General features: G+C 46.2%; 1 protein-coding gene across 1 annotated transcript in view; it reads left to right on the top strand.

The window, feature by feature from the left end:
• The window catches only part of LOC140731110 (laminin subunit gamma-3-like), a 130,551-nt gene that overhangs the window by 55,204 nt on the left and 59,379 nt on the right, over nt 1-15,968 (top strand). The window contains exons 3-5 of the mRNA XM_073052404.1: nt 5,131-5,261; nt 12,754-12,920; nt 13,901-14,089. Coding sequence (XP_072908505.1) covers nt 5,131-5,261; nt 12,754-12,920; nt 13,901-14,089 — 487 coding nt within the window. The remainder of the gene's footprint in view (nt 1-5,130; nt 5,262-12,753; nt 12,921-13,900; nt 14,090-15,968) is intronic.

Consider the following 15,968-nt stretch of genomic DNA (forward strand, 5'->3'; position numbering starts at 1 on the left):
TCAGCACATAATCCAAGTTGAGACTCCAGTGCCATTCCTGAGTGTGTGGTGAAGATATCATCTTTCAGCTAACTCTGAGTCTAAGGCACAACCTGTCCCTTTTCTGTGGTTGTAAAACACTTTAAGCCAGTGTATCATGAGGATGCAAGAACTTTTCCTGTCTGTACATTACCAAAGCAGATTGTTCAGTCATTATCATAGTAATGTTTGTAATACCCAGGCGTACAAGTGGGCAACTATGTTTCCTACATTATAACAATACTTCAGTGACTGTAAAATGCTTCGAGACTGGCTAAGTTCTGAAATATCCTTTATGCTTCTTTTCATGTCACTCCACGGTCTAGCCTCTCCTTATCACTGTCACATTCCCCAGCTCTATAAATCTCTTAGACAGGGGTTCTTCGAGGACTGTGGACTTCTGCTCACCCTTGTATTTAATTGGCGTACCATTGGCAGCTGCCTAAACCAGCAAATAAAACTTCTATTGAGGATAGTGCCAATAAACAAGCCCAATCACTCCTGAGAACCTCTTGCACGAAATGCTTAATTTCAGTTCCACATAACCATATTTTGATACTTTAAGTTCAAGTTCATGAAGACAGAATTAACAGCTTCAATTACAACCAAACTTCAAAAGGCCAAGTGTGGTCATCTCAAAGTTCAAAGTAGTTTTATTATCTAAATGCATATATGTCACCATTTACAACACCGAGATTCATTTTCTTGTGGGCATTCTCAATAAACCCAATAACCATTATAGAATCAATGCAAGACCACACCCAATAGGGCAGACAACCAGTGTGCAAAAGCCAACAAACTGTGCAACTACAGAAGAAAGAAAACTAATAATAATAAATAAACAATAAATATCAAAGACATAAGATGAAGAGGCCTTGAAAGTAAGTTCATGGGTTGTGGGAACAGTTCAATGACAGGGGCAAATGATGCTGGGTGAAGTAATCCCGTTTGGTCCAGGAGCCTGACGATTGAGGAGTAATCACTGTTCCTAATCCTGCTGATGTGAGTCCTGAGGCTCCTGTAGCTTCTTCCCAATGGCAGCTGCGAAAAGAAGGATGACTTGGGTGGTGGGGATCCCTAATCATCTTTTCCGAACAGCACTCCATGTAGACATGCTCAGCGTTTGAGGAGGGCTTTACCCGTGATGGACTGGACCGTATCCATTACTTTTTGTAGGATTTTCCATTCAAGGGCTTTGGTGTTTCCATACCAGGCTGTGATGCAGCCAGTCAATATACTCTCCACCACACATCTATAGCAGTTTGTCAAAATTTTAGATGTCCTGCCAAATCTTCACAAACTTCTAAGGAAGTAGAGGCACTGCCGTGTTTTCTCTGTAATCACACTTCCATTCTGGGCCCAGGACAGATCCTCTGAAATGATAACACTGAGGAATTCAAAGTTGCTGATCTTCTCCTCTGATCCCCCGATGAGGACTGGCTCACGGACCTCTGGTTTCCTCCTCCTGAAGTCAATAATCAGCATGTAAAATAAAAGGAATGATATTTGATTTCTGAACCTTTAACAGGACTCAGTAATTGCCTGGATTTTGTATCCTACTTGTTTCTTAATTTTTATCGATCTTTAAGCTGCTGACTGCTTTACAACTTCAACACTCCTTTGCAAAGCCTACTTGCTAAGATGCGTTTTTTACTCTAATTTATTTAATGCTTTCTCCGTTTTCTCTCATTAGCTTCTCCACAAATCACTTGTTCCAATTCTTATTCTTCACTAAATAGTCGGTTAACATTTAGGAGAAGGTTAATTTCTGTTCCATTTAGTTGCAATTATAAGTCCAAAATATGTTTTTTAAAATTTAGAACTACAGCATAGTGCACAAGCCCTGCCTCCCAATTACACCCCCATGATCTATTAAACTACTAACCTGTGTGTCTTTGGAATGCTTTAGGAAACCAGAGCTCCCAGAGGAAACCCATGTCGTGACAGGAAGAACATAAAAACTCCTTACAGAGAGCGGTGGAATTGAACTCTTGTTGCTGGCAAGAAAAAACACTTCTGAGGAAAGAAAATGTGCCACATTTAGTTGCAAGTTTCACCTTTCTTTCCTCTCAGCTGCCATCATCAGCTCTCCTTTGTTGTCTTCACCTGCCTCAGCCTCTGAGGGGGGCTGTTCCCAGCCTCAGTCACAATTTTCATTCTTCCCTCCTCAATCTGCTTACCAGCACTTCATCTGATTACTGGCTCTTGCTCCATCTCTTCGCCTCACTCCGTTGCCCCACAGCCTTCGATTCCCCAATCTTTCAGTCTAATGATGAGTCTCGACCCGAAACGTTGATCGTCCATTTCCCTTTACAGGTGCTGCCAGTCCTGCTGAGATCCTCTGGCACCTTGTTCTTCGCTCTGTGTTCCAGTAACTACGGTCTCTTGCATCTCCAAGAAAATGCCCTTCCTCTTTTCAGCCTCTGAGTCACAAGATCACAAGAAAATAGGCAGAGGAGGCCTCTACACCACTGAAGCCTGCTCTGCCATTCACTCTGATCATGGCCGATCTGGCCTCAATTCCTCCTCTATGCCAATTCCTCAATCTTTCACAAATCTATCTATCTCCATTCTAAATAGAATATATCAAATGATTTAGAAGCAGAGGATTCCTGAGATGTGTTATCCTCTCAGAAAAGCAATTTTGATAAACTTTAAATCACTGCCCTCGCAGTTATAGCTCCTTCTTTGTGACTCTCCAGCTAACGAAAACATCTCAACAGCTACACTATCAAGGAATAATAAAGGTAAATAGTAAACAGTTGAAGGCCAAGAACTGATCCCTTGTGAATTCCACTCATTATATTTATTCCTCCAGCCTGAAAAGGACGACTTATTCTAACTTCTTATTTTCTGTTTTCATTAAACACTGTCACACATGCTCCAGTGTCTTGACTTCTTCATTTATGCACCCGCCTCTTAAGGAGCATGTTGTCAAATGCCTGTACATTTGCATCTAACTGCACTACATCTCCAGGCCCCCCCCCACCCCCCTCTATCCTCAGATCCTCAGAGGATACAGTCGCATCTGTATATAACTTGCATGCAGTGGGAGTGACTCCCAGGTCAAGTTATTATTATATTATGAAATATTTTCAAGTGGGCGGCACAGTAGAGTGTGTGTAGGCCTCCGTTAGTCTCGATAGACCATAGATTTGCACCTTGGAAAGTTTCCAGGGCGCAAGCCTGGGCAAGGTTTTTTTTAAATGTAAGACCGGCAGTTGCCCAAGCTGCAAGTCTCCCCTCTCCACATGTTGTCCAAGGGAAGGGCAATAGGACCCATACAGCTTGGCACCGGTGTCATCACAGAGCAATGTGTGGTTAAGTGCCTTGCTCAAGGACACACACGCAGCCTCAGCCAAGGCTCGAACTAGTGACCTTCAGATAACTAGACGAACACCTTAACCACTTGGCCACGTGCCAACACACAGTAGCGTAGCAGTGAGTGTAATGCTATGAATGCGCTAGTGACCCGTGTTCAGTTCCATCGCTGAATGTGAGGAATTTGTACTCTCTTCCCGTAAGTGGTGCTCCCAAAGACATTCGGGTTAGTAGGTTAATTGGTGACACAGGTGTAATTGGGTGGCGTGGACCCAATGGGCCTGTTACCATGCTGTATCTCTAAATAAAATAAAAAATAAAATTAAAGCTAGTTTCTCTGAAGGTGAATGGAAATAGTTTACGAAGTTTGCTAACTTGCCTTGTTTCATTTTGGCTTTTTGCTGGTGACCTCTAAGAAGCCGTCAACCCCTCTTTCAATTCAAGGTACTGAATAAATCAGAATTTTAAAGAGCTAAGGCTGGACGCCTGACCCCATCTGAACAGGACAAGCCCCCCTACTGCTAAGTTGGAGGCTCCAAGGTGGGTGTGACTTATTTCCTGTCCTAAGCTCCAAAATTGTCCCTCAAAACAGCACAACTTCATATTTTCTAAAAAGTTTGGAATGCTCCTTAAAACTTTTCTCTTTGACCAAACTTTTGGCCGTCTATTCCAACGTTCTGCAACTCTGAAAGGTTTTCTTTGATGATGTTCCGAAGTGTCTTGGGACGTCTTGCTCTGTTGAAGGCACCTTAAAAATGTATGCTTTGGTTACACAAATGCTGTTTTCTGAGAACTACATTGTGACATTGGGATTCAACTCTCCTTCCCTCCAACCTCTTCAGGCTAGTGGCAAATCCTCAAAATATGATTGAAGAACTTGGAAACTTCCCTCTTTCTTCCTGATACAGCTGCTCTGCTTTTATTGTTATCAGTTTTTTTTTTAATTAGCCAGAGGATATTTATTGTCCAAATCTGGGTTTGGCTTTGATACAGTGACGTGACCAACTCTGGTTTCAACACACAAGTTTTTACCTCCTCCTTCAGTACAACTCCCCTTCCCTTGGTCATCCTTTGCAATAACATTAAGGCCAGCTTGGGAACCAACATGCAGAGTTGAATGATTCTTGCCTTTTTTAGTATTTTTTTTAAACATACAAATCAAACCAGAGCACATTTAGTAGCTTAATTTTATTTTATAAATGTACCATCCTGGCCATTAACTGCATAGAATACTATTGTGGAAGACAGGTAATATGGTGTCCCTTCGGTGAACTTGAAGAAGGATGTGAGGTTGTGCCCTGCTCTTTTGACCCCATGTAATAAAAATTTGTTGTAATCATTTAATGATTTGTTTTCATTGGCTGTGTAACAGACATATAGTGTACTGAAAGACTCTGTGGGAGAATGTCTGCCTGACCGTTTTTGCAGGTCATGTTAATGTCAGTAAATCAAAGTGCAGATAATGGACCCTACATTCCCCATCCCTATGGGACCATGGAGTGTTCAATAGTAGCCCACAGTTTGCTCACCCTCCACACTTCAGTCAACATCCCAGCCCACCGAGCACTTCTGAAACCACAGGCAGTATGAAAGAGAGTGTGCTGTCCCAACACTTGGATCAATTAAACCCACAACTCTGGATGTTGGTGAGCAAAATATTTCTCTGTGCAGTTCCACTCATCTAGGGTCAAAGAGGGTCTTCATCACCCACCTTTCCCTCCCTACCTTACCCCCTCCTCCCTCAATCCTTGCTGTGCATTACTTTCTGACCAGTTGTATTTTCTGTTCCAGGAGTGGGTGACAGCCACTGATCTGCTAATATCCTTAAACCGACTGAACACCTTTGGTGACGATCTCTTCAAAGATCCCCAGGTCCTCCGGTCCTATTATTATGCCATATCCGATCTATCTGTGGGAGGCAGGTAATTATCCATTGTCACCTCAGTCTTCACCCCATAATATGTCAATTTTATCTCCATGCCTGTTAAACTGAGAGTCTCAGTCTTACCTTCGGCTCACACAGTGGTTAGTGAACTATCAATGACAGTAATGTTACCACCAAAACTTAACAATTTGCCAGAAACCAGGAAGCTATCCTACGAGTAAGGACTGGGATGTTTTCTGCAGTAAAGGGAAGCTGTTTGGGAAATGTAGTAGTGGTCTGTGACAGTACTGGGAAGTTTAGTGGTGAGGACTTGGGGGAAGTTGTTAATGATTGGCAATAAGGCCAAGAGGGAGTTCAGGAGAAACTTTCTTTCAGTGGAGCATGAATCTCATCGCCTTGTGAAGTGGCTGAGGTGGAAAAGTTGGATGACTTTCTTTAATTAATTAGATAAGTACGGAAGAGGGAAATAGATGATAGTTGACGGGAGTTAGATGGAAAATGGAATGAAAAAGCTTGTAAGTGTACATGTGTAGTTTTGGTCCTGGGATATGAAGAACATCAGCAGTAAGTGGCAGTCCTCATGTACAGATCACGTCAACCGTGGGTGAATGTGATCAAAGACCAAGCTTTGTAAAAACGTGCATTCCAAATTTAAAGTGTTTTAAATCGCCCTCCTCACCATAATTGTCCTGCATCCCAGCATGGCCAGTCCTCAAGGATTGCCGTGACTTCCTCCAGCAACTGAAGTGAGGGGGAAGGTTGGGATACTGGGGGTGGTGCAATTGCCTGGAACTCAAACTCAAGCCAGATTCAGAATCTGAATCAAAATCAGGTTTATTATCACCAGCTTGTGACATGAAACTTGGTAACTTAGCAGCAGCAGTTCAATGCAATACATAATCTTGGAGAAAAGAAATAAATCTTATTCAGTATACTTTATACAGTATACGTACATTGAATAGATTAAAAATGGTGCAAAAAACAGAAATACTATATATTTTTTTTAAAGTGAGGTAGTGTCCAAGAGTTCAATGTTCATTTAGGAATCGGACGGCAGAGGGGAAGAAGCTGTTGCTGAGTCACTGTGTGTGTGCCTTCAGGCTTCTGTATCTCCTCCCTGATGGTAACAGTGAGAAAAGGCCATTGGTAATCTTGAAATTACTCCTTAGGTTGTCCACAAGTGACCTTGTCTCTTCAGTGTTTTAGTTCTTTGTATTTTGGGGAAAATACTCCCATAATTTGAGGCTTAAAATATCATAAAATGCTGTCCAGGAATTTTGACACACATGTAATATATCAGCTAGAGGGTTCTGAATAACTAATGGTGACATGGCAACAGTTCATCTCTCCATCTGGAAAGCAGATGGAAGAGGGGAACATGTGAGAAGCAACGACAACTAACAGACTAGCCAGTATGCTCTAGATAGTTGAAAGATGTAAACTTATTCATGATGTGCTTTGCATGCTCTCTCTATTCTTTCAACACATGCTGTCACTTTTTCTCAGAACAATCTCTCTCTATGTATGTCTTTTTGCTCTCAGTTTTGCCTTCTTCTTCACTCTTGCTTGACTCTTGTCTCCAACCTCACCCTCCCTTTTCCTCCCCCTCTCTCTTCCCCCTCTTCATCATTCTTTCCTACGCTTTCTGTCTTGAACTCAGACAGGCAGGCATTTTTTTTACCACATCAAAACTGCTCTGTTCTTCAGTCTGTTGACTCAAACATCCTTTAAAGCTTCCCTGACTGCAGGCAACGGATTAAACAAAACAAATGCAAACCAGGCCTGTGAAACTGACAGAGGCATAGAGGGTGGTGAGATGAGCAGTTGATGTTTGGGGCTGCAGTTTCAGGTTGATAACAGCATGCATATGTTGTTAAAGCTAGATATAGTGCTCATCGTCCAAGGCCAGCTTTAATGACTGTTGCCAGTGACATCTGGGAGGCTCAGCGTACCATACATGTGCTACCCAAAGCGTCCAGGAGATTATGCTGCAGTAGACCGGCCACTCCGATACACAGGGTCACAAGAGGCCGTGGACTCGGCCAGATCCCTCACAGACACAATCGAGGACAGCTTCAAGGCCCAGTGCTTCAAGAAAGTGGTGTCCATCCTTAATGTCCCTCGCTACCCAGGGCATGCTGTCTTCTCACGAGTACCATCAGAGAGGAGGTACACACACTTGAAGACCTGCACTCAGTGTTATTCAGGAACAGCTCCTTCCTTTCCACCGTCAGGTGATCCATGAACACGACCTCATTATCCTTCCTTCTCACACTTTTTTTTTTGGAATTTATTGTAACTTTATGTCTTTGCACTGAACTGCAGCTGCAAAACATCACATCATGTCGGTCAGTGGCAACAAGCCTGATTCTGATCTGTCCCATTGGCCGGCATCTTCAAAGCCGATTGCTCCCACTCACTGTTGATTTCCGGCTTACAAAACAAACCCTGGGATAAACGTGACAAGCCCATTCTCTTTTCAGTTCCAATTTCAAAAATGTTTTCCTATCAAATCCCATTTCTGCATGGAAAAAGTATTTGTTTTATTACGTTGCAAGTGGATGTATTGGCTGTGGCTCATTTGCAATTGTTCTCTTCCTGGAGAGGGCCGAGGCCGTAAATCCCATTGTAAACATCTACTTTCTAATTACTGTATACTTTTTTATGCATAATATAATCAAAAGAAATATTTCTGAACATTCATTGTGCTATCAAAGCAATATCTTTGCTGCATTGGAGAGTAAAAATCCTGGCTTGCAATTATGATCCGTTGATAGTGATACAATCCATCGTCAGATCTCCGAACGGGCAATGGACCCATAAACACTTCATCACTATTTTTGCTCTAAAATTGCTCTACCTATTTATTTTTTAATATATATATTTTAATATTGTAATTTATAGTGCATTTTATATATCTCTCTGTACTACTGCCTCAGAACAACAAATTCATGACACAGCAACCAGGGTCTTGGCCCAAAATGTCGACTCTTTACTCATTTCCATAGATGCTGCCTGACCTGCTGAGTTCCTCCCGCATTTTGTGTGTGTTGCTTGGATTTCCAGCATCTGCAGGTTTTCTCTGCATGTCAGTGATGATGAACCTGATTCTGATTTTGATTCGCTAAGGGAATAGACTTGTGCTTGACAGATCAGGGGATTCAACATCCACCCTCTCTGTTGGATGGGAAAAGCCTGTGGTTGCGATGTAAACGAAGGGCAGGGGAAATCTCCCTAGATTTATCATCCAAACAACGTCACTATCTTTGCTCCTTCAGGAATCATGCTGTGTCGTGTTGACCACAGAGTGCTTTCCAAACAAAACATACCGCTATAAGTGGATAAAAGAAATGTTGCAGATGTTGGAATTCCAGAGCAACACACAGAAGATGCTGGAGGAACTCAGCAGGTCAGGCGGCATCTATGGAAATGAATCAACAGTTTTGGGCCGAGACCCTTCATCAGGACTGGAAAGGAAGGGGGAAGATACCAGGGTAAAAGGTCGGGGGGGAGAGGAAGGAGTACGAACGAGAAGGTGATAGGTGAAGCCGGTTGGGTGAGGGGAGGGGCTTTGAGATAAGAAGCCATGTCCATTGCTAATTCTTCCATTCCCACTATTATTCCTCCCGGCACTTACTCCTGCAAGCAGCCAAAGTGCTACACCTGCCCACTCCCCTCCTCCCTCACCTCCACTCAGTGCCCCAGACAACCCTTCACCTGTCAATCTGTTGGGGTTGTCTACTACGTCCATTGCTTCCAGGGCAGCCTCTTCTACATTGGTGAGACCCGACGGAGATTGAGGGACCGGTTTGTTGAGCGTCTTCGCTCCATCCGCAAACAGCAAGGTTTCCCGGTGGCCGACCATTTTAATTCCAATCCTGATTCCCATTCTGACGTCTCGGTCCGTGGCCTCCTGCTCTGCCACTCTCAGGGTGGAGAAGCAACACCTCATTAAATCCGGGTCGCCATCAGTTTCTCCAACTTCCAGTAATTTCTATCCCACACCTATTTCCCTCTTCTTCAATTCTCCACTCTGGCCCTCCTCTTACCTCTTCTCCTCACTTGCCTATCATCTTACCGTGCCCTTCCTCCTCCTCTTTCTTCTATAGTCCACTCTTCTCTCTGATCAGAATCCTTCTCCACCTCTACCTTTCTCAGCCATCAGCTTCTTACTTCAAACCACAGCCCCCGCCCCCCCCCCCCCCCCCCGCCAACCTGGCTTCACCTGTCACTTTCGAGCTTGTCCTCCTTCCCCACCCCCCCCCCACCTTCTTATTTTGGCATCTTCCCCCTTCCTTTCCAGGCCTGAAACGTCGACTGTTTATTCACTTCCACAGACACTGCCTGACCTGCTGAGTTTTTCCAGCATTTTGTGTGTAGTTCTCAACTTGAAGTGGATGTTCTTTTCAACAAGAAGCTGCATATCATTTAAGCCGACCGCTTCTATGTCTTGCTGCAAATAATTTTCATCTATTAAATGATCAGTTTGATTTGTGAGACAGCTGTTGAGTATCTGGCTCTTAGAAGCCTGAATTTAAGATTTCAATGACTTCCGTTTACAACAGTTGGAGCTTTTCCATTCTTGCTCTAAATCATGGACTGTGTCACTCTCTATCCTGTTAGAAGCTCCCGGTGCTGATTCCCTTTTTATCTTCTGCGCAGCCTCTACAAAGACTCTGGGACCATATGAAAGCAGCGTTCCAGTTTAAAGTGCATTCTTGGGGTGCTGTGCTGTCAGACAGTAAGGGAAAAAGATGGGAGTGATCAGGAATAGGGAGCCATTCATTCTCTTAAAACTGAGAGGAAAAAAATTATCTGGACTGTTTGTCCCAGGAGAAACTTGCACTCTTTGGATTAAGTCCAGAAGTAGTACGAGGTCTGGGACAAGTGGGTAGAAATGTGAGTGAGGCGAGAGAGAGACACTGCAGGAGCCTAGGTCTAATTTATCAGGATCTTGCAGCCCCCCTGGACAAGTGCAGAACTGTGAGGGGGTGGTGGGTTTTAGCAGACGTGATCTAACTTGAAATTAGGTGTTCTTGTATTACAACGAGATCTAGGTGTTCTTGTACATCAGTCAATGAAAGCAAGCATGCAGGTACAGCAGGCAGTGAAGAAAGCTAATGGCATGCTGGCCTTTATAACAAGAGGAATTGAGTATAGGAGTAAAGAGGTCCTTCTGCAGCTGTACAGGGCCCTGGTGAGACCCCACCTGGAGTATTGTGTGCAGTTTTGGTCTCCAAATTTGAGGAAGGACATTCTTGCTATTGAGGGAGTGCAGCGTAGGTTCACAAGGTTAATTCCTGGAATGGCGGGGACTGTCATATGTTGAAAGATTGGAGCGACTGGGCTTGTATACACTGGAATTTAGAAGGATGAGAGGGGATCTGATTGAAACATATAAGATTATTAAGGAATTGGACATGCTGGAGGCAGGAAGCATGTTCCCGCTGATGGGTGAGTCCAGAACTAGAGGCCACAGTTTAAGAATAAGGGGTAGGCCATTTAGAACAGAGATGCGGAAAAACTTTTTCACCCAGAGAGTGGTGGATATGTGGAATGCTCTGCCCCAGAAGGCAGTGGAGGCCAATTCTCTGGATGCATTCAAGAGAGAGTTAGAGCTCTTATAGATAGCAGGGTCAAGGGATATGGGGAGAGGGCAGGAACGGGGGTACTGATTGTGTATGATCAGCCATGATCACATTGAATGGCGGTGCTAGCAAGAAGGGCCGAATGACCTACTCCTGCACCTACTGTCTATTGTCTATTGAAATTAAAGATGTATATTCCAAATTGTCTGAGATGGGAGAATTGCCCCAAATCCTCTCAGAGTGGTAAATGACGTGGCCTTGGGGAAAAACACTAGGGCACTTAATGCCTCACTGGTGGCAGAAGACCTGAGGGTTAGAGGGGGGGGGGGAAGGAGTGTTGCCTTTGCAACCTCATCCCGCTTGGTGGTGCAATAATGCCAGCGCTGGACTCCGCAGTGAAGGTTCCCGAGTTCGAATCCAAGTCGGGTCGAGCGTGGAGCCAGCAGTAAAAACAAGAATAGCTTGCTACGGAATCACCGTCATGACGGTTCCCCAATAACTCCACTGCCGAGTTCTTCGCAAACTCATTCAAAAATATACCTCTGGAAGTTACCACCCCGGGTGTGGTTTAAAGAGTCAATCATATTGTGTTAAATGGTTTCTTTCACAGATAAAGAATTGATAAATTTAAAAGCTTCTCAGTACTTTACTGATAGGTTTTGAAGAAAATTAAAACATGAGAGATCGCTGCAGTCAGGGTGAAGTGGAAGTTGAGTTTATCGTCAGGTGCACCAGTGTAACGAAAAACGTGACTTGTAGTTGATGCACCATCAATAACTCTCAGAGACATGAGGCGAGATATAGGCTTTTATTGGCTGGAAGAAAGAACAAGCAGCAATTGACCACCACACAATATCCTGGAGACTGAGGCCGGGGCTGTGTCTCCAATCGCCTTTATACCGGGGTCTGTGGGAGGAGCCACAGGAGCAGTCAGCGGCGGGGGGGGGGGGGGGGGGGGGCGTGTCCAGACAGGTATGTGTAGTTCACCACAGTAGTATGACAGGCTCATAGTATCAGACACAAAGCATGAATTATACAAACGTCATACAAGAAAGAACACTATTAGAACAAAAAAAAGCCCATTGTTGTGGTCAGACTGAGATAATGATTAGGGACGTGCAGGTTGGTTTAAGAAAGGAAGTCACTGTCCTTGAACCTGGTGATGTGGTGCTTCGGGCTTAACCACTAGTACAAGAATAATGGTGGGCTGATTTCATCTGCATAAGGACTAGCCAAATCTAATCAGAGATAATTCTACAGGGAACAAAATCCTGAATGTGATAATTTTTTACGCCAGTATACCGAGCAACCGACCAGGGAACAGTCTATGCTGGACTGAGGTAAATGAGATTTGGGACTGAGGTAGAGAGGTCCTTGTTTGCTCTGTAGGTGGGGAATCTGTAGAATTTGCCACCATAAGTGGCTGTGGCAGCTTAAAGAGGACAGAGAGACACTTTCTGATGTAAAACACATCAAGCAGTGTGGAGAGAGAGAGACAGTGGGTAGTGCCCGTGAGGTTACCCATGATCATATCAAATGGCAGAACAGTGTTGAAGGACCGAATGGACGATGCCTGCTCTAATCTTTCCGAGAATGATCACTGTCCCATCGCTAGTGGGTGTGAGCCATTATCGAGAGCAGTGCAGAGGGAACTGCACCATCTAGAACCCTGAACGTATCTGAGGTGAACCTGAGACAAAGAACTGTTTTGATGAATATCATGGGTTACCATCGTCCTAAGAAATAATTACTCCTCAAGCCTCCATCATTAATAATAACCCTCTATGTTCATGTATTTCATTGCAGAGAGCTTGTAAGGACAAACTGTATTAATTGTTTTCAGTCGGGACTACACGGCGATGGCGGGAAAGTGCAAAATGTACCGGAGAGGTGGAAGAGACCAAAGAAACAAACTTTTTTGTTTCCACTTTGTATTTTCAGGTGTAAATGCAATGGCCATGCCAGTGAGTGCTTCACCAACGACCAGGGCAGGCTGGTGTGCGATTGCCAGCACAACACAACGGGCGTGGACTGTGAAAAGTGCCGTCCGTTTTTCCACGACCGGCCCTGGGCACGTGGGTCCTCTCAGGCTGCGAACCCGTGTCTGCGTAAGTGTCCATTTTCAATCATCTGAGTGCACTGGGAGGGGTGAAGTTCGCCTCCTGTTCGTCCCTTCTTTCTGACGTCCCCATCACTGGAGAAAAGGATTTCTCCAGTCGATAATTTTATTGGAACTAGTTAAAAACAAAGACCAATGCAACTTAAAGTCATTTAAACTTTTCAGATTCTGATATCTTTCTGTTGAAGCATCTCCTCTCAGCCTAATACATCTTCAAAAGTGAGATGATCTCAGCAGAATTCCTGAGAGAGATGAAGAAGCGGGGAGAGAGAGAGAGAGTCTCACAGAAATCCTGTCTTTTATGCTTTGAATTATAAATTATTAAGGTTAATGCTCCATTGGTATTTTTGATGTGTGCACCACCCGGTTCCTCGTCTTCACACGACCCTGATCGGTGGGGAGGGAGGGAAGCAGGTGCTACATCTTGCCCTAGGATGACATGCAGGGCTAGCGGAGGGAAGAAATGCCTGTCATCTCCTTTAATAGAGACAGATCTCCACCCCGGCAACCAGTCTAACCATTACCAACTCCCAGAACCATTAAGAACCCCTGGAAGCTTCGTCACCTGACCTCCTACCTCCGCTCTCCTGTCACCGGGCACCTGACAAGCATTCGCTTCACAAAGTCTATTTGAAAGCTGATTGAATGTTTCTAAGCTGCCTGTCAAAAAAAAAACCGCTTCTTCCCCTTCTTCAGGGTTACTATAAACAAAAATAAAATGCCCAAAGAAAACAGAAACGGAAATATTCCGGTATGTTAAAAATCAGTGTTAATTTCCTGGCGACTACAGGGCAATCCTGGATAGCAAAGGTCCACACAAGGCCAGGAGTACATTTGGATATGCCTCATTAATGAAACAGATGCTCGGGAAGTTTATGTGGCCCAGATGTCGGTTGTAGAGAGACTTGACGGAGAATTATTCACTTTGAAACAAGGCTTAATGCTTTGATCCCCGTTGCCTTGCTCCAGCCTGCAACTGCAGTGGGAGGTCCGAGCAATGTACCTTCAACGCGGAGCTGTATCGCCAGACTGGACACGGAGGGCTGTGCCTGAACTGCAGGGATCACACGGCTGGGCAGCATTGTGAGGTCTGTGAAGAGAACTTCCACAGGGAGCATGCATTTGAACGCTGTCGACCCTGCAACTGCAGTGTCTTGGGTGAGTGACACGCTGTCCAGACAAATGCAAATAAATGCGCGGGTCTTTGCGCGATTACACCTTGAAGATGTACTTGTGCAGATTCAGACATAACTGCTGAATAAGCATGTGGGTACAACGGCAGAGAGACTATCAGTGAGAGAGAGTGGGGGGATGTGGAGTGTCACACTGAGGGGGAGTGGGGGATGTGAAGTGTGACACTGAGGGAGTGGGGGGATGTGGAGTGTCACACTGAGGGGGAGTGGGGGATGTGGAGGGTCACACTGAGGGGAGTGGGGGATGTGGAGTGTCACACTGAGGGAGTGGGGGGATGTGGAGTGTCACACTGAGGGGAGTGGGGATGTGAAGTGTCACACTGAGGGAGTGGGGGGATGTAGAGTGTCACACTGAGGGGGAGTGGGGGATGTGGAGTGTCACACTGAGGGAGTGGGGGGATGTGGAGTGTCACACTGAGAGGGAGTGGGGGGATGTGGAGTGTCACACTGAGGGGGAGTGGGGGATGTGGAGTGTGACACCTAGGGAGTGGGGGGATGTGGAGTGTCACACTGAGAGGGAGTGGGGGGATGTGGAGTGTCACACTGAGGGGGAGTGGGGAGATGTGGAGTGTCACACTGAGGGGGAGTGGGGGGATGTGGAGTGTCACACTGAGGGAGTGGGGGGGTGTGGAGGGTGACACTGAGGGAGTGGGGGGATGTGGAGTGTCACACTGAGGGGGAGTGGGGATGTGGAGTGTCACATTGAGGAGGAGTGGGGATGTGGAGTGTCACACTGAGGGAGTGGGGGGGGTGTGGAGTGTCACACTGAGGGAGTGGGGGGTGTGGAGTGTCACACTGAGGGAGTGGGGGGATGTGGAGTGGCACACTGAGGGAGTGGGGGGGTGTGGAGTGTCACACTGAGGGAGTGGGGGGATGTAGAGTGTCACACTGAGGGGGAGTGGGGGATGTGGAGTGTCACACTGAGGGAGTGGGGGGATGTGGAGTGTCACACTGAGGGAGTGGGGGGATGTAGAGTGTCACACTGAGGGGGAGTGGGGGATGTGGAGTGTCACACTGAGGGAGTGGGGGGATGTGGAGTGTCACACTGAGGGAGTGGGGGGATGTAGAGTGTCACACTGAGGGGGAGTGGGGGATGTGGAGTGTCACACTGAGGAGGAGTGGGGGGATGTGGAGTGTCACACTGAGGGAGTGGGGGGATGTGGAGTGTCACACTGAGGGAGTGGGGGATGTGGAGTGTCACACTGAGGGGGAGTGGGGGGATGTGGAGTGTCACACTGAGGGAGTGGGGGATGTGGAGTGTCACACTGAGGAGGAGTGGGGGGATGTGGGGTGTCACACTGAGGAGGAGTGGGGATGTGGAGTGTCACACTGAGGGAGTGAGGGGATGTGGGGTGTCACACTGAGGAGGAGTGAGGGGATGTGGAGTGTCACACTGAGGGAGTGAGGGGATGTGGGGTGTCACACTGAGGAGGAGTGGGGATGTGGAGTGTCACACTGAGGGAGTGAGGGGATGTGGAGTGTCACACTGAGGAGGAGTGGGGATGTGGAGTGTCACACTGAGGGAGTGGGGGGATGTGGGGTGTCACACTGAGGAGGAGTGAGGGGATGTGGAGTGTCACACTGAGGGAGTGAGGGGATGTGGGGTGTCACACTGAGGGAGTGGGGGGGGTGTGGAGTGTCACACTGAGGAGGAGTGGGGATGTGGAGTGTCACACTGAGGGAGTGGGGGATGTGGGGTGTCACACTGAGGAGGAGTGAGGGGATGTGGAGTGTCACACTGAGGGAGTGAGGGGATGTGGGGTGTCACACTGAGGGAGTGGGGGGATGTGGAGTGTCACACTGAGGGAGTGGGGGGATGTGGAGTGTCACACTGAGGGGGAGTG

The sequence above is a fragment of the Hemitrygon akajei genome, chromosome 7 (assembly GCF_048418815.1).
Source record: "Hemitrygon akajei chromosome 7, sHemAka1.3, whole genome shotgun sequence".
NCBI classification, from domain to species: domain Eukaryota; kingdom Metazoa; phylum Chordata; class Chondrichthyes; order Myliobatiformes; family Dasyatidae; genus Hemitrygon; species Hemitrygon akajei.